Genomic DNA, 27,334 nt, shown 5'->3' with positions numbered 1-27,334 from the left:
CCCTGCCCAGATTTAAAAAGTAACGCAAAAGTAACGTAACGCATTACTTTCCATAAAAAGTAACTAAGTAACGGAATTAGTTACTTTTTTAGGGAGTAACTCAATATTGTTATGCGTTACTTTTAATAGTAACTTTCCCCAACACTGCTTGGCATGAATCTCAGTGAGGACATAGAGCACCAGACTAGAGACTTGAGAAATGATGCTGTGATTAAAACACCAGAATTTACATTTATTAGCCATAATGCTAAAATTTCATAAACGCATTTGTCTACAGGCCTAATTTCAACTATTTAGGAAGAGACCCAGATCAGAAGGTTTTATGATAATGAGAAACAAACTAAACTAGACTAGTAGTGTGTGTTAAAACAAAACTTGCCACTCACCGGAGGATGAACAGATGTCCAGAAGAGAACATAGTCATAATCCATCCGCATTTGGCGTGATTTATGGAAAAAAAAGGAGAAAAGAGTGTTTTAGGGCTGGCTTATTCATATTTGCTGTACATTTATGACCTTGAAGAGAGCAGGAGCACATGAGGAGATGTGTGTACCTGTGTGCCGGAGATCTCCCGCAGTCAGTCCAGCTGAGATGACTCTGATGACCTGGAAGAAATCGATTATCCTGATATACCTCTGCCTGACACAGCCTGGAAGCTCTTCTTCCGCATTTAAGATTTCTCCTTCCGCCAGTGAGTGCTGACGTCCCTGGTGAAATCCCAGAGCATGACTGTACAGATTTCAGAACGGATTACAGCTGCAGCATTATCACAGTCCTCCACCTGGCCCACAGACACTGAACAAAATAACGCAGCTCAATCTGGAATACACACTTCAGTTTCGCTCTGATGCTTACAGCACATCAAATAATGGTTCGGAGCAAACTGGGCTAATACCTGGGGGCTATAAATAGCATGTTGTTGATCTGACAGCTGACCAATGCCGGTGGACGGTTAACGGTAAAGGGGATTTGTGGTGGAGAGAGGATACAGTGACTCTGATGCTTTCAAAGCCTCTTGATGCTAAGTTTGGCCTTCATGGGCACACACACAATCACATGCACCTTTAGCCGTTACGCCACTGACATGCAGAGAATAATGATTATTAATATTACAATAGTATTTACATTAAAAAAATTATTCTTCTATTAATATTCTATTAAACTGGGTGTTTATAGGTAACCAAAATGAAAAACATTTAAAAACATTTTCTTTTGTAATACGATAATAAAAAAAATGGTAATAATTATGATGACATTTCTCACTTTAATTTAGTTTAACTCAGTAAAATAACTAAAAAATAAAACTAAAAGAAAAAATTGTCAAAAAAAAAATACATAGTTGAAAAATAAAAACAAATTTGTAAATATTAATTAAAACTATAATAGTACCTCAATGATACTAAAATAACAGAATAATAATAATATATATATAAATGACGTAAAAATGTAATTACTAACACTTTAACTAAAACTAAAATTAAAATTGAAAAACAAACAAATTACATATTAATAAAAAATATAATAGTCCCTCAGTGATACTAAAATAACAAATATATATTACTATATATTTTTTAAAAATGACAATAAAATTAAAACTGAAATTAATAACACTTTAACTAAAATTAAAATTAAAATTGTAAAACAAACAAATAACATTAATAAAAACTATAACAGTACCTGAATGATACTTAAATAGCATACATAATAAAACATATTATTATATATTAAGAAAATTAAGAGAAAAAATTAAATGACTAACAATTTTTAACTAAAATTAAAATTGAAAAAGTAATTAAAAAACTATACATAGTTGAAAAATAAAAATATGTATAAACTATAATAGTACCTCAATAATACTAAAATAACATATATAATGATATATCACTATATATTTAAGAAAAAAACTAACTAAAATTAAAATTGAAAAACAAACAAATTACATATTAATAAAAAATATAATAGTACCTCAGTGATACTAAAATAACACATTTATATTACTATAAATAAAAAAATGAAATTACTAACACTTTAACTAAAATAAAAATGAAAATAACAAATTATATGAATAAAAACTCTAATAGGAATAGAATATATATTGTTATATATTTTTAAAAAATGACAAAAAATGAAATTACTAACACTTTAATTAAAAATTAAATTTAAAAATAAAAAATTACGTATTAATAAAGAATCTAGTAGTACCTCATGATAATAAAATAACACTATTATATATTACCATATATTTATGTTTTGTTATATACATTTACATACAGTAGCTTTTAGAGTGTTGTAGCACTATATTTTAATTAATATTCCTTCATTGTAAGTGACAATTTAGTATTATTAGTATTATGTATTATATATATTAATATTAGGGAAGCAATATTTAAATATGTGTGTGTGAATAAAATAAAATGAAATGAAATAATTAAATTAAATTAAATTAAATTAAATTAAATTTGATTTAATTTAATTAAATTTAATTTAATAAATAAATAATAACATTTTATCATTTGAATTTAGTTTAACTTGATGTACTAAACTTAAACTAAAAACAAATTACAAATGTGTAGATAGATTATGACTTACAATGATTTGTTGTTTTCAATAAAAAAAACAACAACTCATGTCTGCCAAGCTCCAAAAAGGACAAAAAACAGGAAATATAAGTTCGAAGAAACTTAAATTCAGCCTGTTCAACACACAAAGTTACTGCATGACTTCAGAAGACTTGAAAAAAATCCTTTTTACATTTTGAGAGTGATTGCATTTAGTTTTCCAAAGAACAAAATAAAAGAACACAGAACTGTAATGAGGGTGAGACTGACATTTTAAGAGAGATTAGAAGAGTAAATCATCAAGTTTCAGAAAACATCCTGGTTATTTCCACCAAACTAAAAACATGATGCTCTGTGAAGGCATTATAAAGGCCATGGAGAATGTGGTTAGCGTGTTTGGCGAGAGTCACATGACGATCATGTCATTCTTTAAATATTTGTTCAACGCAGCTCTGACAAAACGCCATCTGTGGAACCAGAGCTTTGTAATTACTCTGGTTGTTGGACGTAAAAAGAGGTTTTCTTGCTTTGTTATACAACACACAGTGCATTGATGAGAGAAAATAGTATGTAACTGAAGCCCTGACCCCGTTAAACAGGCCCCCGGTGCTCAGGATTGGCTCACCTCTAACTCCAGGCGACAGGCCGAAAGTTCTCAGGTAAACATCAGGGAATAAAGCGTCGGTATCACCCGGGCGAAGGGTCGGAGAACCGGTCCTTCCTTTACACCTGTTTGCCGTTCCTCCTGTCAACTTGGCCAGGATAGTCGTGCTCGCCTTCCACGGCCTGAAACCCAAGCAGCGGTCTAATGTTACACAATACAAACGAGGGTGTGAGAGAGAAGCAGAACCCAGCCAATAACAGCACCGCAAACAATACCTGCGCTATCAGAATATATGTGCAAACTTATACAGCGTGCGTTTCTTCCCACAGCATTTGTGAAAGTGAAAAGAATCACTCAATGGGTTCAAGGTCAGAACAAACAAAGAACAATCAACTGAGGCTTTCACAGCATCCAGAAAGCATTCAACACTCAGTGAATATGCAGAAGAGTTTCAGCTTTGTCTTTTTCTGCTTCTGTTTTGTTGTTCCTCAAATGCACATTAATTATATGCACATGTACTAAATATCCACATACAAAATATTTAGTCACAAGGTAAAAACATATGAAACCTATGTTGTATGTTTATGTATGTGGAATACATTTTTGGACACGTATGTTATTTTTTGATATTATACAAGTCAAGTAAATATAAAAATTGACTTATAAATGTGACCCTTAAGTAGCAAGTAGTGAAGTAGTAGTAAGTGAAGTCTTAAGTAGCACGGGTATATTTGTAGCAATGGCCAAAAATACATTTTATGGGTCAAAATTATTGATTTTTCTTTTATGCCAAAAATCTTTAGGATATTAAGTACAGATCATGTTCCATGAAAATATTTTGTAAATTCCCAACCATAAATATATCAAAACGTAATTTTTGATTAGTAATATGCATTGCTAAGAGCTTCATTTGGACAATTTTAAATGCGATTTTCTTAATATTTTAATTTTTTGCACCCTCAGATTCCAGATTTGATCTGATTCCATAGATGTATCTCGGCCGAATAGTTTCCTATCCTAACAAAGCTCATTTATTCAGCTTTGATATGATGTATAAATTGACCCTTATGACTGGTTTTGTGGTTCAGGGTCACAAATGTATTACAAAAACATACATGCTACACAATCACTATATAGCTATTATTAACATATGTACGTATGTAGTTTTACTATGGTGATTTTTTATGTTAATATTTAATAGCATGATAATCGTTGGATTGTGAAGCAAATCTTTTCCTTTTCTGTGTCATGTTTTGTCAAGGCTGACGGTATTGACTGAATTATGTTTGGAAATAAAGGCCTCAGTGTTGCTGAAGGAAGCACTGCATACAAAGAACAAAAAATCAATTCAAGACACAAAGATACAGCTTCTACTATAGCAAAGGCTGAGCTCATGAATATTCATTTGGTCTTGCTGATGTCGCCTGTTCCTCTGCCTGAACCTAATTGATATTCATATTAATCAAGACTTTCACAATAGTAGGATTCTTAATTATGATTAACACTTACCAGCATCTCAATAATATTCATGAACCTCCATCATAATGTGAATCTTAAATTGTCAAAAATGATTTAGGTCATATATCAACACTAAATCAAAAGACAATTCAATTGTGCTTATAGAAAGTTAATATTTTTAGGTTCACAGAGAGCTTTGCATGTGTTTTCCCAACTCTTGATGCACAAAGTGTTCAAAAATTCAGAAGTCCACATTATATATGAGATGAAAAGGAAGAGTTTTAGTGAATAATAGCTTACTTTCTCACAGACAGTATCGTAAAGAATCAATCTTAGAACTTCAGAAGACTTGGAATATACTGTAGTGTGCATGCCATTATCATGTTTATAATCACTGCTGCATAATGAGAGCCCTAGTTCCCTTCCATTATATGGAAAATAGCAGTGTTCAAACATTTTGATAAATATAATATATGGACAAAAGTCCTGGGATATGGTGATAGGCCTCTTACTTCCAGTGAAGGGAAACATAATTGCTTCAGCATACATTCTTAAAAAAATAGGTGCTTCGCGATGCCATAGAAGCAGTGGTGTAGTCTATGTGATACCCAGGAATACGCCGGATTTGCGTATACCCATTTTAAAAAGCGTGAGGATACTGTACGTTTAACCACGTCTGTCTTGTGACATATGGACTATTAAGGTTTCCGTAGCCTGCTGTGACCTGGATCTGAAGTCACCCATCAAGCTTGGTGGTCATTCTTGGCGCGAGTTTGAAATCAAGTTACTCAAACCAGTAAATGAGATATGAATTATGAAACGAAAACAGATTCGAATTACACTCTTTCAGTGTTTTCACAAGCCTGTCCGTCTCAATATACTGTACATTCACATCAAATGCTAACTCAGCGGCAGAGTTCCACTCACGCAAAGATGTCATTTCCAATGGGGACACGCTTTCAAAATCCCGTTTGTGTCTTCCCACTTTCGAATGGTTTTGTTAAAATAATCTCTTGTATTGTAGAATGCACGCTCAGCGCCACAGAGAGTTTCGCGCAATCGTTAAAACGAAACCAAAAGTAAAACGCGCACGCGCATTCAAAAGCAATTTTAATATCCCACATTTAGAGAGCCACTCCCCAATGTGCAAATTAGGCTACATAACATATCTAGGCTGTTATTAGTATGTGGGCTATTATAGGTTGTGTAATTGTCTATAGCTCTAGATCATGCTTGAAAAATTCGGTCTCGATTTACGCTTTGAATATTGAAGATGGTTTAAAAATGCAGTGGTTGTCCCTTGCTTAAGGCGTAAAATAATTTAAAAAAAAAAGGTTTTCAAAATCAGCCAATTTGCTTATAAGCATCAGCAATAAGAATCGGCCATGAAGAATCAAGATTGGCACATTACCAAAAAGAAATTGGGTGCTCCTAAATTTTTTTTTGGTGCTCCTAACTTTTTGAAGTTGGGAGCACCAGTGCTACCAAGTAAAAAAAGTTAATTTTAAGCCCTGAAATTATTGTTAATAATAGTTCCAACTTGCGCCCCTAAATGTGCATTGAAAATTGACAGCTCATAAAACTTGCTGAAAATAAATCAAAATGTTGATAACACATAAGCAGTGTTTCAGAATGCTCTCAATTACATATAGATGCATCCTGTATGCATTAATGAGTGTGGTGGCGTTTGGGGTGTTGCAATGGGATGGGTAAATATGGGGCTGGGAGGGAAAAATCACAGTACACTCACTACAAAAAACTAGACTACACCACTGCATAGAAGAACCTTTTTGTCTAAATGGTTCCATAAAGAACCTTTAACATCTGAAGCTGGTCCTTAGCTGGTTAATGCTGGTCTTTAGCTGGTTTATGCTGGTCATTTCCTGGTTTGTGCTGGTCTTTAGCTGGTTTATGCTGGTCCTTAGCTGGTTAATGCTGGTCTTTAGCTGGTTTATGCTGGTCCTTTCCTGGTTTGTGCTGGTCTTTAGCTGGTTTATGCTGGTCCTTAGCTGGTTTATGCTGGTCTTTAGCTAGTTTATGCTGGTCCTTTCCTGGTTTGTGCTGGTCTTTAGCTGGTTTATGCTGGTCCTTTCCTGGTTTGTGCTGGTCTTTAGCTGGTTTATGCTGGTCCTTAGCTGGTTTATGCTGGTCTTTAGCTAGTTTATGCTGGTCCTTAGCTGGTTAATGCTGGTCTTTAGCTGGTTTATACTGGTCCTTAGCTGGTTTATGCTGGTCTTTATCTGGTTTATGCTGGTCCTTGACCAGCAACATGACTACATCATCTCAAAGGTACTGGATGGGATTGAGGTCAGTCATCTTTGAGGCCAGTCAGTGTCTGACCTCACAAATACTCTACTGGATGAATGAGAAAAAATATCCACAGAAAACTCCAAAATCATGTGGAAAGTCTTTAGAGAAGAATGGAAGCTGTTATACTCCATATCGATGGCTATGTATTTAGAACGCATTGTTATTAAACTCTTTGTTGGTCAGGTGTCTTTTGTCCATATAGTGTATCTTTCTTTGAAGTTTCTATACGAGATTAAACATAATGATGTTCAGTTATGTTCAAAGTGTTCAATATCAATCATAACATTACCTTTGTTTTTCGAAGCGCTTTCTCATGGAGCACCGCATGTCCTCTCTGACTCCCCGTAACATGTGTGTCGTGTTGTGTTGTTGAGGCTGAGGTAAACACTGTAAGGTCTGTTTTTAACACGAAAGCTGATCCTGTAGTGCAGTAAATGCAGAAATACGCCTGACGAGGAAAACCCCGCGACACTAATGGCGGCACCGTAAGATCAAGAGCTTATTTACACTCGTAACAAACACATACAACGTTAACTAACGTGCATCTCACAGAGCAGCTGTCACAGAAACAGTCAGACATCCGCTTGTTTGTTTGGACATGATCAGCCGCAGTGTTCTGTTCGCTAGAACACTAACGCGTTTGGCTCGGGTGTTTAATGCAGACATTCACTCAGAAGTGATTAAGTGTTGTCAGGTGAAGCTGAGTGTCAGATCTCAGTCATATGAGACACAGAGACAGAGCTGTGTGAGTGTGCAGCATGCGATAGACTTTGCTCCAGATCACTCAGACATTATGGAGATCAACAATAACTCTGTGTCCACACAAACAGAACAGAGCACTACACAACAGAAGAACACTACCAAGGGTGAGACATGCACTAACAAACATACAATAATTATTCTGCATCATCAAGCCTATGCACTATTATTTGAAGTATTTGGTTTGGGTTTGATGTCCAATGTAAACCTGCAGCCACTGAATAAATAAGCTTTCCATTGATGTATGGTTTGTTAGGATAGGGCAATATTTGGCTGAGATACAACTATTTGATAATCTGCAATCTGAGGGTGCAAAAAAATCTAAATATTGAAAAAATCGCCTTTAAAGTTGTCCAAATGAAGTTCTTAGCAATGCATATCACTAATCAAAAATTAAGTTTTGATTTATTTACGGTAGGAAATGTACAAAATATCTTCATAGAACTCAATCTTTATTTGGCATAAAAGAAAAATCGATCATTTTGACCCATACAATGTATTTTTGGCTATTGCTGCAAATATACCCGTGCTACTTAAGACTGGTTTTGTGCTCTCTTTCTTTTCTTTGTAGCAGTCAAGAAAGTCAAAAAACCAAAGAAGGAGCCAAAGAAAGTGTCAGGCAAGAAGAAGAAGCAGAAGGAGGCAGAATGCGCCTGTAACCTGATGGCCGAGCTTCCCTTCGCCAACACAGAGGTCTGGAAGGAGCTGGGCTGTGAGTCAACTCTTCCTTTCTAGAACAACAGCAGAGTCCACTTACCTTTTAAAGCGGCGGTGTGGTGCGGCTCCTGTAGGCTAGTGTCATCTTCCGGGTGGAGGAATCATTGTATGAAGCGCTGTGTGCGTGCGGCGGACAGTGAGAGAGCGCCGCTGAACTGAGGGACGATGTTCGGTTGCCAAGCCAATCGTGGATCGTCCTAGTACCGCAGCTGCTCTTGCATTCAAATTTCCCAGCTGGCTACATGCTATGAATAAAACATTTGTTGGGCGCTTTCGCGTTTCTTCTGTGCGCCGTCTCTCCCCCGAATAGTTCAGAAACGCTTCTTCATGTTTGTCAATGTTTGCTTCTCAGTGGCGCTCGGTCTTAGATTTACAGTCTGACTAGTGAACATGCTTCTGTTTCTGATGCAAATGCAAATGTTTTTGGTACAAACGATAGTGTCAGCATCATTAGAATGAACAGCTGAATAGCAGCATGATTGTCAGTGAACTAAACCTGATGATCATGTTCTCCAGCGTGATTTGAGATCTTAAGCGGAGACACTGTAGATAAAAACACTGTTTTTTTTATTTTGGGCTTTTTTGGTTTTACACAGTGTTTTTTCAGACTAGTGGAAAGGAAAAATCCAAAAGACACTGTTAAGTGTTTCTTTTATAGCACTTTATCTATTTGTGTCAATAGATTTTAATTACAATACATATTTTTAAAGGCTGTTTTCCTCCTAAACTGAGCTATAAATCTCCACTTCAGTAGCACTTACACACACCAAACTTTACATTTTTTTTACATTTTTATTATTATTTTATTATTATTTTATTATATCCTGAAGGTTTTTACTGAGGGATTTGTTCATATAAAATTAGCTTGATTATATGCAACATTTTATTCCTCAGGAATTTGTGAAAATATATAGTTTTCTGTCTGTTCTAAGTGAAAAAAAAAGTAATATCCAAAATTCCCTCTGTAAAAACATTTGACTCTAATATGTCAAAAGAATTAAACTAGAATATTGAAACTGACTTCATTCAGGGTTTAGATTTTTGTACTAGAAATGTATGCAAATTAGCGCATATTTAATTAAATAATGCCTCATTTGCATATTTAAATCTAACATTTTAGAAAACTTGTAATACAAAAAATGTTTGCAGTTATCAAAGTAATCAATCAACTGGGTTTGAGGGTTTTGCTTGTTCGTGTGTTTCAGTCTCTAGTGCAGAATCGAGTGTGAAGAAGAAGCGTAAGAGAGGAGATGACAGTCGAGTGGAGGGTGAAGAGGATGGTGATAAAAAGAAGAAGAAGAAGGAGACGGCTCGCCCAAACTACTTTGTCTCTGTGCCAATCACAAACCCAGAGGTACGAGCCGGTGACATTAGACTGTGTCTAATACTGACAATAATATCTCAATATTTTCTGACAAATGATAATTAGATCGTATTTAGCTGGTTTTCTTGTGCTGGAATTTTGGCTGATTTAGGGCCTGTTTAATATTCTGTGCTGTTGTATTCAGAAATAAAAAATAGCAAGCTTGCATCTGAGAAGTTGCTTAACTATGTATAAGATAAAAACTCATACTGGGGCATTTTTGCCTCCATACACTACCAGTCAAAAGTTTTTAAACTAAGATTTTTAATGTTTTTTAAGTACTCTTTTCTGCTCACCAAGCCTGCATTTATTTGATCCATAGTACAGCAAAAACTGATTTTAAAAAAAATATATTTTTACTATTTAAAAGAACTGCTTTCAATTTAAATATATTTCAAAATGTAATTTATTCCTGTGATTTCACGGGGTTTTTTTTTTTCAGCATCATTACTCAACTCACATAATCCTTCAGAAATCATTCTAATATTCTGATTTGCTGCTCAAAAAACATTTATTATTAATATTGTTTTGAAAACAGCTGAGTAGAATTTCTTTTAGGTTTCTTTGATGAGTAGAAAGTTCAGATGAACAGCATTTATCTTTTGTAACCTTATAAATGTCTTTCATCACTTTTGATCAATTTAAAGTATCCTTGCTAAATAATTAAATTAAATTATTATTTAAAGTATTAATTTCTATAATTTCCTTCCCCCAAAAAAATTATCCAACTTCAAGCTTTTGAATGGTATAGTGTATAATGTTACAAAAGCTTATTTCAGATAAATGCTGATCTTTGGATCTTTATATGTGACCCTGGACCACAAAACCAGTCTTAAGTCGCTGGGATATATTTGTAGCAATAGCCAAAAATACATTGTATGGGTCAAAATTATTGATTTTTCTTTTATGTCAAAAATCATTAGGAAATTAAGTAAATATCAAGTTACATTAAGATTTTTTGTAAAATTCCTACTGTAAACCTATCAAAATGTAATTTTTGATTAGTAATATGCATTGTTAAGAACTTAATTTGGACAACTTTAAAGGTGATTTTCTCAGTATTTAGATTTTTTTGCACCCTCAGATTTCAGATTTTCAAATAGATGCATCTCTGCCAAATATTGTCCTATCCTAACAAACTATACATCAATAGAAAGCGTATTTATTGAGCTTTCATATGATGTATATATCTCAGTTTTATAAAATTTAACCTTATGACTGGTTTTGTGGTCCAGGGTCACATATTTATCAAAGAATCCTGAAAAACGTACTCAACTGTTTTAAATATCAACGATAACAATAATCATAAATGTTCCTTAAACAGCAAATCTGCGCATTAGAATGATTTCTGAAGGATCATGTGACACTGAAGACTGGAGTAATGATGCTGAATATGTTGCTTTGATCACAGGAATAAATTACATTTTAAAATATAATATAAAACAGTTATTTTAAATAGTACAACTATTGTTTTTGCTGTATTTTGGATCAAATAAATGCAGGGTTGGTGAACAGAAGAGACTTCATTAAAAAACATTAAAAATCTTACGGTCCAAAAACGTTTGACTGGTAGTTTATATTGAATACGGAGGTCAAGTTTTTGTTTGTGAGGGACATACTTATCTTCAGTGGCGTGCACAGACCTCTGGAGTGGCAGGGGCTTGTGAAGCACATATCTTGAGTGTGTTTTTGTGTGTTTCAGATCAAGCAGGTGGTGAAAGACGTGCAGGAGGTGGTGCTGGAGAAGGATTCTCGTCTGTCCCGAGCGCTGATACCTGTGGACACTCTCCACATCACTCTACTGGTGACTCACCTGAGCACACAGGAGCAGATTGATCTGTAAGAACACACAGCAAACGCAGCACATTGCATGTATTTGGCTTTAATGTGAACCACCCTAAAGTGGCATTTCATACATGCTGTGTGTGCAGCAGGATAATGGATAAGTTCAATTATGCAGTTTTTGTTTAAATGCATCTCAATGCAATGTAAAGATGACTTAGTAGGCCAAAAACATATGTTAGATCTGTCAGAGCTGCTTGTGCATTCATCTCACCCCACAGCAGTGATTATGGCATGCCTTCACTCTGATTATCTGTAATTAGATGCAACAGGAAGACTGACAGCAGAAGTGTGCAGGACTTGACTAACAGGATGTGTGAATGTTTGTTGTGTTGTTTGCACAGTGCTGCGTCTACATTATCAGAGCTGGAGTCTCCTCTGAACGCACTGCTAAAGGGCCAGAGGCTGATCCTGCCCTTCTGTGGAATCGGACACTTTAAACAGGAAGTGGCATTTGTTCAGATCACTGAAGGAGAGCATCTGACCAAACTCACGCTCATGGCAGGTACAACTTGCCTCGTTCACTCACTATGTTCATGCTTCAAAACATTGATTTCTGAAGGATCATGTGACACTGGAAAGTGGAGTAATGGTTATTATGGTTGATTAAATATTTGGTTATGTTTACAGTAATATTGTATTGCACACATGGGTCTGTGTAAACACCCCAAACCAAATGTGACTGTCCTGTTGTCTATGTTTGCAAGGCATCAGGGTCATACCCTCTATATAATTTTAAATGGATAGTGATTTATCATGACTTTATACAGTTGAGGTCAAAAGTTTGCATCCCCCTTTCCGAATAGGAGACACTGAAGACAACTGAGGGACTCATATGCAACTATTACAGAAGGTTCAAACACTCACTGATGCTCCAGAAGGAGAAAAAAACATGCATTAAGAGCTGGGGGTGAAAACTTTTGAACACATTTTGAAAACATGAAGATGTGTACATTTTTCTTATTTTGCCTAAATATCATATTTTCTTTTCGTATTGTACTGCAGAAGATACACATATGTTTCCCAGAAGACAAAATAATAAAAATTTATCCTGATCTTTAAATTCAAAAAGTTTTCACCCCCCGGCTCTTAATGCGTGTTTTTTTCCTTCTGGAGCATCAGTGAGTGTTTGAACCTTCTGTAATAGTTGCATATGAGTCCCTCAGTTGTCCTCAGTGTGAAAAGGTGGATCTCAAAATCAAAAACCACAGAATTTGTGGGAATTTTTCTGAAGAACAGCAGACAGTTTAACTGTTCAGGACAAAGAAGAGACTCATGAACAACTATCACTAAACAAAAACACAGCTGTGGATCATTCAGGAAACAACACAGTATTAAGAATCAAAGGGATGTAAACTTTTGAACTGGGTGATTTTTATAAATTCAACTATTATTTTTACTTGTGGACTATATGTAAACAACATTATGTGAAATATCTTATTCAGGTCAGTACTAAATAAACAATAACATGCATCCCTCTTATTTTGGTAAAATAATTAACATTTTGCAGATTTTGACCTAATCATAATTTACCAAAATAAGTCAGAAATTTCCAGTATTCTCCAGTGCTTCCAGTATTGATGTAATCAGTTTGATATGACAGTAAAATAACCTCTAATACTGTCCGATAATTACATGAGCACAGTATTTTGGATGCTTACTGAAAATCCCATTGAAACGTGTTGATGGTTTAGATGCAGAGAGATCCTAAAAGCTCAGGCTGCTAATGTCCTCACCGCTAACCGTCGCTCTCGCGCTCTCTCTGTATTGATTATGTTCTTGTCTTACATCGAGGACAGTGGAGTAGTCTCGGGCCTGACCGCGGAGGCTGTAAATAGACTATCCCGGGATGCATCTGTCTCTCTGAGACTGAGTTGTTTCTCTCCACCCAGAGAGCGTCAGGCAGGCGTTTGAGGAGCAGGGCATCGCGTCTGGAGATGACAAAGCATTCAAACCTCATCTGACGTTCCTCAAACTCTCACGAGCACCAAAACTACGCAAACAGGTGAGATGGACTCTGTGTATGTGTTGTGTGTGTGATGAAGGTGGAGGATGTGTTTGATTATCATATCATAAGCAAATACGGCAGAGCTGTTAGTTAGAAAAGTTTAAGTTTGACATCCTGCTTGTTCCTTTTTGAATAAATAACGTTCAGATTCTTCACTGTTTCTTTTGAGTGAGAGCTGAAGCATTAAAGCTGAATTTTACTGGAGTTATGGAGTATTCGTATAGGCATGACATTGAGCAAATTCACTGTAACACGACTACAATGATCAAGAGATAATTCCTTATTTGTTATAACCATGATAAACTATTCTTCCTCCAAATAATATGTCTTAAGTAGCACCGGTATATTTGTAAAAATAGCCAAAAATTGTATTTGATCATTATGATATTAAGTAAAGATAATGTTCCGTGAAGATATTTTGTACATTTTCATACCGTAAATATATCAAAACTACTGTGATTAGTAATATGCATTGCTAAGAACTTCAGTTGGACAATTTAAAGGTTATTTTCTCAATATTTTGATTTTTTTGCACCCTCAGATTCCAGATTTTTAAATAGTTGTATCTCGGCCAAATAGTGTCCTGTCCTAACAAACCATACATCAATAGACAGCTTATTTATTCAGTTTTTTTTAATTGACCCTTGTGACTGGTTTTGTGGTCCAGGGTCGCATATAGTCTCTATAGATAAATAGTCTGAATAAGTGCTGTCTTATATTTGTGCAGTCACAGGTGTGTATAATTTAGGTAGAAATCAGCTTTGATAAGTGAAAATGTGCCTGACTCGTCTATTTTGAAAGCTGTTGATTAAATATACTATCATTCAAAGGTTTTGGAGTCAGTTTGATTTTAATTGTTCATGAAAGAAATTAATACTTTTATTCATCAAGGATGCATTAACTTGATCAAAAGTGACAGTAAAGACATTTGTAATGTCACAGATTTCTATTTTAATTAAATGCTGTTCTTTTGAACTTTCTATTCATCTGTGAATCCTGAAAAATAAAATGTATCACAGTTTCCATAAAAATATTGGGCAGCACAACTCCGTTGTTCACTTTTAGAACAAAAACTTACAGATAATGTATTCACTCCCTTGTCATCCGAGATGTTCATGTCTTTTTTTCTTCAGTCGTAAAGAAACTGTTTTTTGAGGAAAACATTTCAGGATTTCTCTCCATATAGTGGACTTTTATGGTGCCCCGAGTTTGAACTTCCAAAATGCAGTTTAAATGCAGCTTCAAAGAGCTCTAAACGATCCCAGCTGATGAAGAAGAGTCTTATCTAGCCAAATGATCGGTTATTTTCAAAAAAAAAAATTACAAATTATATACTTTTTAACCTAAAATGCACATTTTGTTCAGTTCATGACAGTTAGGGTATGTCGAAAAATTCCCATCTCATTTTCTCCTCCAACTTCAAAATCACCTTACATCGCTGATTTACCTTTTTTTTTTTTTTTTGTAAAGGGCATTTGATCTTCTTTGGATGTTCACTTTGTGTAAACACTTGGTTGATGTAAACACTTCTGCAGAGATGTAGGACGATTTTGAAGTTTGGAGAAGAAATTGAGATGGGAGTTTTTCAACATACCCTAACTGTCTTGAACCAGAAAAAAACAGTTCACGCAGACCTAGACAAGATGAGCATTTGAGGTTAAAAATTAAATGAATTGTAATTTTTTTTTTTTTTAAACCAATCGTTTCACTAGATAAGACCCTTCTTCCTCGGCTGGGATCGTTTAGAGTCCTTTGAAGCTGCATTTAAACTGCATTTTGGAAGTTCAAACTCGGGGCACCATAGAAGTCCACTATATGGAGAGAAATCCTGAAATGTTTTCTTCAAAAAACACAATTTCTTTACGACTGAAGAAAGAAAAACATGAACATCTTGGATGACAATGGAGTGAGTAAGTTATCTGTAAATTTTGTTCTGGAAGTGAACTTCTCCGTTAACTCTGATAATAATCAGAAATATTTCTTAAGCAGCAAATCAGCATATTAGAATGATTTCTGAAGGATCATGTGACACTGAAGCCTGGAGTAATGATGCTGAAAATTCCGCTTTGATCACAGCTTTGACATAGAAAACAGCTATTTTAAATTGTAACAATATTTCACAGTTTTGACTGTATGTTTGATGTCTCAGTGAGCAGAAGCGGTTGTGATGTTGTTGCATGAGTCAGGTGTTGAGGATGAAGCCATCTGTTCAGACAGTGAGGGGTGAGACCTGACGCCAGATCTTCTCATCAGTCCACCACAATCAAATCAAACACACATTACACAGCGTTAACCTTCCCACAATCCACTTTAAAGAGACTCATGCGCTTCCACATCCATTCCTCTGTGACTTTCTAGCAGAGCGGAAACGTTTAGCCAAATGTCCACGCTGCTCCTCTCCATATAATGAAAGGCACTGAAAAAAATGTAAGAAGACAGGGGTTGGAATGACATTAGCTGAGCTCTTCCTTTAACTGTGTGTGTGTGTGTGTGTGTGTGTGTGTGTGTGTGTGTGTGTGTGTGTGTGTGTGTGTGTGAGTGTGTGTGTGTGTGTGTGTGTGTGTGTGTACGTGACAGACAGACAGTAGAGCGTGTGGATGCTGCTTCTCCATGTGGAGGACACAGATAGGAGGCGCGTCTATAATCTTCCCGCAGGACACGCTTCCTGCTGAGGTTATCGGCCACGACAGACGCTTCCACCCCTACTGTACTCTCTCTTCCCTCTCCCGTCTGTGCGTGTGTCCTTCTGTTTGCTCAAGACTCTTTGACGTGTGCGTGTGTCTTCGCAGGGCGTTAAGAAGCTGGATCCGGCGCTGTTCTCTGAGTTTGAGGGCCGTGTGTTTGGAGACGAATGCGTGTGTAGACTGGACCTGTGCTCCATGCTGAAGAAAAAGAGCGCAGATGGATACTACCATCGTGAGAAGAGCGTCAGCTTCAGTGAGTAAACCATCTGCATGCTCTCGAAGTTAGTTTGCGGAAGATGTCAGTAGGGCTGCACGATTATGACAGAAATCATGATTGTCGATTATTCCCTTGAAATTGAAATTGTAAAAAATAATTTATTTGCATAGCACTTTTCATGCATAAATGCAACTCAAAGTGCATCACAGGCATAACAAATATTTAAAAAAAACATCAATATAAGATAATCAAAACTTTAAATAATTCAACAAGGACAAGCAAATCAAAAGAAAAATGTGAAAATTAAACAAGTACACAGAGGGAAAAAAACAAGTATAAGCAATAAGAAGTCAATTAAAAACATGGAAAATTCACAGACTATTATGCTCTTAAGCAACTTTAAAGATATATCTTTTAACATGCTTTTAAAGGCATGGATATTAGTGGACTCTCTCACTTCATTTGGAAGACAGTTCCAAATCTTTGGTGCATAGTGACTAAAAGTAGTCGCTAGATCGCTTGAGATTTACTGTATATTATGCTAAAAGTCCAGCACTAGAGGATCTTAACATTCGATTAGGAGTATATCTTGACAAACAGTCAGAAATGTAAGAAGGTGTCGGATTATGCGATGCTTTATAAACTTATATAAGAATCTTAAAACCAATTCTTTGGTGCACTGGTAACAATGTAATTCCATTAAAACCAGTGTAATATTCTGGTTTCTTCCATTTCAGTAATACTCTAGCTGCTGCCTTTTATATCAACTGCAGCTTAACTATAGAACCCTTATGTAAATCAGTGTGTTAATTATAATTATCACAATTTACATAGCCTTATACCATTGTTTGAATCAACTGCAAGCCATAATTTTACATAAAAATAAAAAAAACAAGCTAAACACTTTTCCTGTAAAACTTTTATTGCCTTTTCGTTGCCACAAATGTCAACGATACATTGTTTTGGTTTCTTTTTTTTTTTTTTAAAGGAAAAATATGCAAAATGCACAGGGATATGCTGATATCAAATTTTCATGTTGCTATTAATTGATAATGCTGTTATCACGGTATACCGTATCATCACGATATTAAAATTGATTTGCAAAAAAGTGGTGTCATAATACAGTATAACAGGTTTAGTAACTATTTTCTAATAGCTATTTTCTATAACAAAAATAACTGAATATATAAAAACAATAAAGCAGTACACAAAAAATGTATAAGGTTGAAAAATGCACACAGATTAAAGTGCAAAAGAATTATAAAGACCAATAGATGTCACTGTACAGTAAGATCTCTTAGTTAATGCATTAATATGAGCAATGAGCAATAGCTACATTTGCCACAGAAGTTATTTGTTAAAAAATACAACACTTAGTTCATGTTAGCTCATTTTTGATTTGAACAATTTGTTATAAAATATTGGATTTATCTAAGATTAATGAATGTTTAGAAGAATTGGCAGTTTAGTGAATTAACTAATGAAGCCCTAATGTAAAGTTTGACTGAACAATAAAGAAACAAAACACATTCAAGCAATATCTAGGGCATGTTTGTAAAAGAAAAATGCAAAAAAGTTTGAAAATAAATAACCTATTAAGTCTAAATATTAAAGTATTTGGCGCTGTGATGAACACCAGAGCAAATACACAAATCTGAATGGCTATTTCAATCGTTTAAACACTTTTCAGAAACGGAAAGCCGTTTTGTTTACAATACAATATAGAATACTTCGATTCGTCTCTCAGAATGTGAACACTCTAAACACGCCTCTTAAGCATGCGGAATAATGTACTTTTTTTTATCGCGGCTTTGAGCGATTACGTAATCGTGGCGTCTGTAATCGTGATCGCGATTAGAAATGTGCATAATTGTGCAGCCCTAGATGTCAGTGTGCATCAGTAATGTGTGAAGCAGTGCTTCTGGACTGATGGGTCATAGATGTAACAGACGTGAAAGAGAAGAGAAACACTTCTGAGATACAACATTCACCTGTGTTTGTTTGTTTGGATCACATCTGCTGTTCTCCGCTCATCAGTTTTTGTGTTGGTTCTGGTTCCTGAAGTTAATTGAGAAGCACTGCTGTAGAGCGCATCTAGGTTTCTGCTTTGTTTTTGGGCTCAGGTTTGCCGGTCATTTGCAGTCTTTTATTACATCCTTTAACTGTGGTAAAGCAATGCTATCAGAATGCCATAGTACTGTAAACTATTTTTTTACAGGATATTTCTAAGGTGAGACACTATGGGCTTGCATTACATAGAAAGAAAACATCTAAAATATGTGACCCTGGAGCACAAAACCAGTCTTAAGTTGCTGGGGTATATTTGTAGCAATAGCCAAAAATACATAGTATGGGTCAAAATTATTGTTTTTTCATTTATGCCAAAAATCATTAGGATATTAAGTAAAGATCATGTTTCATTAAGATTTTTTGTAAAATTCCTACTATAAATATATCAAAATGTAATTTTTGATTAGTAATATGCATTGTTAAGAGCTTAATTTGGACAACTTTAAAGGTGATTTTCTCAGTATTTTGATTTTTTTGCATTTTCAAATAGATGTATCTCGGACAAATATTGTCCTGTCCTAACAAACCATACATCAATAGAAAGCTTATTTATTGAGCTTTCATATGATGTACACATCTCAGTTTTGTAAAATTTTACCTTATGACTGGTTTTGTGGTCCAGGGTCACATATGTAGATGCAAGTGTTTATTTTATTGCACTTTATCTATTTGCATCTGTTGAGTTCAGTTTCAATACACTGCAAAAATGCTTTTCTTACTTATTTTTGGTCTTGTTTCCAGCCAAAATTTTTAAATCAAGAAGGATTTTCTAGACAAGTAAAAATGAAGTGAGTTTTAGCTTAGAACAAGCAAAATAATCTGCCAATGGAGTAAGCACAAAAATCTTATTTCAAACAGAAAACTAGATTATTTTTCTTACCCCATTGGCAGATTATTTAGCTTGTTTCCAGCAAAAACGCACTTAATTATGACTTGTTTTTTCTGATTTTTACTCGTCTAGAAAATCCTTCTTGATTTAAGAATTTGTAGATATTTTGGCTGAAAACAAGACAACATTTTTTGCAGTGTTGTTTGTTTGATGTTTGAATCAGGTCTCTTCTGGTGGAATAAAAATAGGATTCTAGAAATGCAGTCCTAGAACTGAAACTGCAGCCTCCAGTTGTGCAGGAAAATACTAGTGCAGTTTAGAGGAACATGCATTAATTTCTTAGATCGAATGTACACTGACAGTCCAGGAGCATGTGGTTTAGAAAGAGTGAAGTGAGTGCTGAAAGCAAGGGTTTGTCTGAAAGACACAATGATATTACACATTGATGACACTAGAGGTCAGTGTTGATTCTGTTATTCATCTGAAACCCTCTGCTGCTGTTCTTTGAACTGGTCTTAGTCTTTGTACACTATTCTGCACAAGCAGTCATTATCTCTCATTTTGATAGGATTCTGACAGAAGTTTGTGCCAAATATCACAGTCATGACAGTAAAACTGTGATCATTCGCTATCAGCACCACTGACATCTGAAAGAATGACATTGAGGGTCAAAATGACCAGAAATCATTGTTTCTTCTGAGCAGGAAACTAATTTGTGTGCCATTAATGTGATTACTGAGCCATTTCTCTTGAATGCTCATTCATTCATTTCCACTGAGGTTTAGGGAACACAAAATGTTGTTGTTTTCTATAGTAGAAAGTGGATTTGCTTATGTCTGAACATCAATAGCTCATTTTAAATGTACCCAAAAAGAATCTGTCTGTAATGGATCTGATTCAGTCAGGCTGAAAAGCCGTCATGTAAACACATCAATTGATCCGATTGAGCTCCATCTGAGCAGATTGAAAGAAGTTCTGTAGACCTGAAATAATGAGTAGACCTGATCAATAGGAGCTAATTAAGCATGTAAACGCTCTTCTGGGATTATTGCACAGAGCTATGTTTACATGCATTTTACATCTTTTCCCTTCTGAATTCAGGGTTAATTCCAAGTACTTTTTGCAATTCAGATTTTTGTCTCTGAATTCCGAATTTACTTCTCATATTTCTGTTTTTTTTTTTCTCTGGATTCTAAATTTATATCTTACAATTCTCTTCTTTTTTTTCTGAATTCTGAGATTACTCATTGCATATCAGTTTTTTTTTCTTGGAATTCTGAGTTTATGTCTTACAATTTATATGACAGTTTACTTCTTGCACTTCAGATTTTTTTTCTCTGAATTCCGAGTTGACTTTTCACATTTGAGGGGTTTTTTTTCTCGGAATTCCAAATTTATATCTCACAATTCAATTTTTTTTTTCTCTGAATTCCGAGTTTACATCTTGCAATTATGTTTTTTTCCCTCGGAATTCTGAGTTTATATCTTACAGTTTATATTACAGTTTACGTTTTACAATTCAGATTTTTTTTTTCTCAGAATTCCGAATTTATATCTGCGTTTATATCTTACAATTTATATTAAAGTTTATATCTTACAATTCAAATTTTTTCCGCGGAATTCTGAGTTTACTTCTTGCAATTCTGTTTTTTTTCCTCGGAATTCTGAGTTTATATTTTACAATTTATATTACAGTTTATATCTTACAATTCTCATCTTTCCTCGGAATTCCGAGTTTACTTCTTGCAATTCTGTTTTTTTCTTTGGAATTCTGAGTTTATATCTAATAATTTATATATTAAAGTTTACTTCTTGCAATTCAGATTTTTTTCTCGGAATTCCGAATTTATATCTGTGTTTATATCTTGCAATTTATATTAAAGTTTATATCTTACAATTCAAATTTTTTCCTCGGATTTCTGAGTTTATATCTTACAATTTATATTACAGTTTATATCTTACAATTCTCATCTTTTCCTCGGAATTCTGAGTTTACTTCTTGCAATTCTGTTTTTTTCCTCAGAATTCTGAGTTTATATCTAACAATTTATATTACAGTTTACTTCTTGCAATTCAGATTTTTTTCTCGGAATTCCGAACTTATATCTGTGTTTATATCTTACAATTTATATTAAAGTTTAAATCTTACAATTCTCATTTTTTTCCTCTGAATTCTGAGTTTATATCTTACAGTTTATATTACAGTTTACGTCTTACAATTCAGATTTTTTTCCTCAGAATTCTGAATTTATATCTTACAATTTATATTTATATTAAAGTGTACATCTTACAATTCTCATGTTTTCCTCGGAATTCCGAGTTTGCTTGCTATTTTGTTTTTTTCCTTGGAATTTTGAGTTTAAATCTTACAGTTTATATTACAGTTTACATCTTACAATTCAGATTTTTTTTCTCAGAATTGCCGAATTTATATCTTACAATTTATATTAAAGTTTAAATCTTACAATTCTCATTTTTTCCTCGGAATTCTGAGTTTATATCTTACAGTTTATATTACAGTTTACGTCTTACAATTCAGATTTTTTTCCTCAGAATTCCGAATTTATATCTTACAATTCTATTTTTTTTTTCTCTGAATTCTTAGTTTACTTTTTGCAATTCTGTTTTTTTCCTCGGAATTCTGAGTTTATATCTTACAGTTTACTTCTTGCAATTCAGATTTTTTTGTTCTTGGAATTCCGAGTTTACTTCTCACATTTCCGATTTTTTTTCTCGGAATTCCGAATTTGTATCTTACAATTTATAGTAAAGTTTAAATCTTACAATTCTCATTTTTTTCCTTGGAATTCTGAGTTTACTTGCTATGTAGTTTTTTTCTTTGGAATTCTGAGTTTATATCTTACAATTGATATTATAAATTGTATTACAGTCTACTTCTTGCCATTTGAATTTTTCTTTCAGAATTCAGAGTTTACTTCTCACATTTCTGTGTTTACCCTTATTTACATTTTTAGACATAAATATCAGTTTTACCTTTACATTTGTCACCAAAGCAAATGATATTTGTGTTCCTGTAGCTCTGGTGACATGATCAGTTTATGTCAATGAATATGAGAATCAGATGACAGTGTTCAGGGCTCATATAAACACTTTAAGAATCTAAAAATGGATTTGATTCATTCTGATGTACAGAAATGACTGCATGTAAGAATATAAATAATGTAGGGCTGCAACAACAGGTCAATAAAATGTATTATATTAGATTATATGTATTAGATTATCGATTAATCTCGTCTGCATGCTGTGCATGATAATTATCCGTGGTCACATGTTACAGTAGTGAATAACACCTGTGTTTTCCTCATAACTCACAGCTGTATCCTTATCTGCAAATGATAAACACATGATTATTATATTTTTTTATGCAGTCTAGTCCTGACAGATAGCGTGTCACTGATAAACTCCACATATTTCATTAAAAATGTCCTTTTTAAAATCCTCTTGTTTGTCACATCATTCACCTTTGACTATATTCACCCTATAGAATGGTTATGTAAATGTCATGCAACAAATTTGGTTGAAAAAAGCACCTTTTAAGCAATTAGACCACGTATGAAACAAGTATGCAAGTTACTAAACACTGCTGATGGTAATATTTCAGTAATTTAACAACACTTTTGCATGTTTACAGGTTGGTGTCACTTAATTGTCACATTGACATGCTGGTAAACAAGTGAAATATTTGTTTGTAAATAGTTTATTCTACATGTTTATGATTTAGTTAATCATTAGCTTATCTACTCACAAACCCATGTGCAGTTCTTACATTAAGCACAGTTTGGGAAACCCTGGTGTAATGTTTAATAAACTTCACTGCAAAAAAGGCTTTTCTTACTTAGATTGTTAGTCTTGTTTCCAGCCAAAATATCTAAAAATTCTTAAATCAAGAAGGATTTTCTAGACGACTAAAAAAATATTTTCTTGTTTTCAGAAAAAAACAAGTCAAAATTAAGTGAGTTTTTGCTTAGAGCATGTTTTCTGTTTAAAATAAGTTTATTTTGCTTACCCCATTGGCAGATTATTTTGCCTGTTCTAAGCAAAAACGTAATGTTGACTTGTTTTTCCTGAAAACAAGAAAATAATTTTTACTCGTCTAGAAAATCCTTCTCGAGTTTAAGAATCTTTAGATATTTTGGCTGGAAACTACATAAAATCTAAATAAGAAAAGCATTTTTTTTTGCAGTGTTTTATAATGTTTACATATATATATATATTGTCACGACCACACACAAAGGGAGAAGGTGAGTATCTTTCAAGGTATTTATTAACAAACGTGCACAGTTCAACACACGTGCAATCAGGTGAGTAAAGGTCTCTGTGGTCTAATCTTCAAACAAACACAACAGGTGAGTTCAAGTTCATAAGGATCATAGCGTTAGCAATAGTCACTTCCCTCTAACACGATTCACGTGTTTCACAGGAGAACATCAGAGCAATCCACGAGGAGCACAGGAGAACATCGGAAGAATCCACGAGGAGCACAGGAGAGATAACAGGAGGGGGAGAAGATCCACAGAGAAGCATCCATGCAACTTCGATACCAGCCGGTGAGTGAGTGGCAGAGGTAGGTATATAAAGGGTGTGGTGATTGCTGGTGCAGGTGACGGTGATTAGTATTCTGGTGATGGTTCACGGGTGTGCTGTGGTGGTGATTGGCTGGTTGGTGGAGGATCGTGGTGATTGGGGCTGAGGGAACGTGCAGAGGGTGTGACATCACCCCCTCCTCCACGGGTGACTCCTGGCACCCAAGAACGGCGACGGGGACGACCACGACCTCTGGGAGCTGGGCGTTCGGGATGTTGGCGGTGGAATTCCTCGAGGAGAGTCGGGTCCAGGATGTCGTCACGGGGTATCCACGATCTCTCCTCGGGTCCGAACCCCTCCCAGTCCACTAGGTACTGGAGCTGGCCGTTCCGCCGCCGGGAGTCTAGGATTTCTTGGACTTGGTAGATGTTATCTCCAAGGATCTCTGGCGGGTCGGGAGGAGGAGGTGACTCCGATTCTGTGGAGGAAGGGAACAGGGGTTCAGTGTGGCGTTTGAGTAGGGAAACGTGAAACGAGGGGGCGATTCTGTAATGTGGAGGTAGGTTTAGACGGTAGGTGACAGGGTTGATCTGTGAGTGCACGGTGAAGGGCCCTATGTAGCGGGGACTCAGCTTCCTACTGGGCAGCCGGAGGCGTATGTCTCGAGTGGACAACCATACCTGGTCCCCGGGGAGGTAAACTGGGTTGGGTAACCTACGGCGGTTGGCATGTTCCGTATGCCTCCGTACTGCCCGCTGGAGATGGACGTGCGCTGAGTCCCACACCCTCTCGCTCTCTCGGAACCAGTGATCTACCGCGGGCACCTCGGAGGACTCTCCAGTCCATGGAAACAGAGCTGGTTGATAACCTAGAATACATTGGAATGGGGTTAGACCAGTAGAGGTTTGACGGAGGGAATTTTGCGCATACTCAGCCCACGGTAGATACTGGCTCCAGGTGTTTTGATGTTGGGAACAGTACGTCCGAAGGTAGCGGGAGATTTCCTGAATTTTCCGTTCGGTCTGCCCGTTCGTCTGAGGGTGATATCCGGATGACAGGCTGACTGTGGTACCCAGAAGTTGGAAGAAGGCCCGCCAGACCCTGGAAATGAATTGGGGTCCCCGATCGGACACGATGTCTTCTGGGAGTCCGAAGTTCCGGAATACATTGTGGAACAGTGCCTCTGCGGTTTCTAGTGCTGTGGGGAGACCTTTGAGAGGTATTAATTTGCAAGCTTTCGAGAATCGATCGACTACCACTAAAATTGTGGTGTAACCCTGAGAGGGGGGCAGGTCTGTGGCGAAGTCAATGCCCAAGTGTGTCCAGGGTCGGCGGGGAATAGGTAACGGTTGTAATTTACCTTCGGGTAAGCGGCGTGGGGTTGTGTTGACGGCGCAGACCGAACATCCTTGGACGTACCGTTCCACTTCCCTGCTCATGTTGGGCCACCAATATTTCTGCTGGAGGAGCGAGAGGGTTCGCCTGCTGCCAGGATGTCCTGAGCCGGGGGACGTGTGCGTACTATCCAACAGAAGGGGTCTGAGACGGCTTGGGACATAGACACGACCCGGGGGAAGCTCCGGTGGTGCAGGTTCCTCGAAGGTGGCGGCCCGTATATCTTCATCCAGCTGCCATAGTATGGGTGCGAGAAAGACAGATGGGGGTAGAATTGGATCAGGATCGTCAGAGGTAGGTTCAGGTGAGTGCATACGTGATAGGGCGTCTGCTTTGGTGTTTTTATGGCCGGGTTGGTAAGTAATGTTGAAATTGAATCGGGCAAAGAATAATGACCAGCGAGCTTGGCGGGCATTTAGTCTCTTGGCGTGCTGAATGTACTGGAGGTTCTTGTGGTCGGTTATTACGGTGAAGGGGAACTGGGCTCCTTCCAACCAGTGCCGCCACTCTTCGAGGGCGAGCTTTATGGCCAGCAGTTCGCGGTCTCCAATTCCATAATTCTGCTCAGCTGGGGTGAGTTTTTTGGAATAGTACGCACACGGATGGAGGGATCGGGGTTCATCAGACCACTGGGACAGCACAGCTCCTACGCCCACGTCCGCCGCATCTACCTCCACCACGAAGGGCCTTGAAGGGTCGGGGTGCTTGAGGATGGGAGCGGTGGTGAACATTAGCTTTAGACGGTCGAAGGCTTGCTGAGCCTCTGGAGTCCACTGTAGTACCCGGCGTCCTCCCTTTAAGAGGGAAGTGAGTGGAGCCGATAGGAGGCTATAGTTCTTTATAAAGCGTCGGTAGAAGTTAGCGAAGCCTAAGAAACGCTGAAGCTCCTTCACCGTCTTGGGCTCCGCCCACTTGGCCACTGCGTCCACCTTGCCGGCTTCCATGCGAACTCCCTCCGCAGTGATCACGTATCCGAGAAAGGAGATGGAGGGCTGATGGAATTCACATTTTTCTAATTTTAGATAGAGTTGGTACTCACGGAGGCGTTGGAGAACCTGACGGACGTGGTCTTGATGTTCTTTGAGGTTACGTGAGTAAATGAGGATATCGTCAATGTAGATGATTACGAATCGATGGAGGTAGTCGCGGAAGATTTCGTTCATGAAATTCTGAAATACGGAAGGACTGTTAGCCAGGCCATAGGGCATCACCTGATATTCATAGTGACCGGTGGGGGTGATGAAGGCGGTCTTCCACTCATCTCCTTCTCGGATACGGATCAGGTTGTATGCACTGCGGAGGTCGAGTTTGGTGAAGACGCGGGCTTCCCGTAGTTCCTCCAAGGCAGCTGGCACTAGAGGAAGTGGATAGGCGAATTTCACCGTGGCGTCGTTGAGCACCCGGTAGTCTATGCAAGGTCTGAGCCCACCATCCTTCTTGGGGACGAAGAAGAAACTGGATGCTGCTGGGGACGTGGAAGGTCTGATGAACCCCTGTTGGAGAGCCTCCTGGATGTAATTCTCCATGGCTTCCTGCTCAGGACGTGAGAGGGGGTAGATCTTCCCGTGGGGTAGTTTGGCGCCTGGCAGCAGGTCGATACTACAGTCCCAGGGCCGGTGCGGTGGTAGTTGTGTGGCCCGTTCCTTGCTGAAGACATCGGTGAAAGACTGATAGACGGGGGGAATGGCGGTGGCGGATTGAGTGGCAGGGCTCTCTATGGTGGTGGCGTGCAGAGGGATAGGACGGTATGGAGACTCTGCATCTGACGAGGAAGGACGGTAGCCGTGGTCCTCACACGTCTTGCCCCACTCCAGGACTTCTCCTGTGCTCCAATCTATGCGGGGTTGGTGCTTAATGAGCCATGGTCTGCCCAGGATGACATCCACGTTGGCTCGCGGGAGTACCAGGAGGGTCAGATGTTCACGGTGGTTGTGTTGGGAGACGAGGGTCACTTTTCTGGTCCGGCGAGATATCT

At 37.0% G+C, this 27,334-nt stretch overlaps 1 protein-coding gene and 1 long non-coding RNA gene across 3 annotated transcripts in view; one reads left to right on the top strand and one right to left on the bottom strand.

Annotated features, from left to right (window-relative positions):
• Positions 1–568: 568 nt before the first annotated feature.
• Positions 569–8,662, bottom strand: LOC141283612 (uncharacterized). The gene is made up of 3 exons (XR_012338180.1): positions 8,447–8,662; positions 3,184–3,344; positions 569–707 (listed from the first exon to the last, which is right to left on the bottom strand). It is a non-coding gene; the product is annotated as an uncharacterized lncRNA (long non-coding RNA).
• The window catches only part of LOC141283608 (A-kinase anchor protein 7), a 286,494-nt gene continuing 266,436 nt past the window's right edge, over positions 7,277–27,334 (top strand). Inside the window, exons 1-7 of one of the 2 annotated variants that reach the window (XM_073816917.1) lie at positions 7,277–7,796; positions 8,264–8,401; positions 9,612–9,760; positions 11,472–11,608; positions 11,956–12,116; positions 13,504–13,616; positions 16,409–16,556. In XM_073816917.1, the coding sequence (XP_073673018.1) occupies positions 7,529–7,796; positions 8,264–8,401; positions 9,612–9,760; positions 11,472–11,608; positions 11,956–12,116; positions 13,504–13,616; positions 16,409–16,556 (1,114 nt within the window). In that variant the 5' untranslated portion in view covers positions 7,277–7,528. Of the gene's footprint in view, positions 7,797–8,260; positions 8,402–9,611; positions 9,761–11,471; positions 11,609–11,955; positions 12,117–13,503; positions 13,617–16,408; positions 16,557–27,334 lie in introns of both variants that reach the window. The other variant, XM_073816916.1, reaches the window with a different exon arrangement.

This window comes from Garra rufa, chromosome 13 (assembly GCF_049309525.1).
Source record: "Garra rufa chromosome 13, GarRuf1.0, whole genome shotgun sequence".
In the NCBI taxonomy this organism is placed as follows: domain Eukaryota; kingdom Metazoa; phylum Chordata; class Actinopteri; order Cypriniformes; family Cyprinidae; genus Garra; species Garra rufa.
This window is presented reverse-complemented; position numbering and strand designations above follow the sequence as displayed.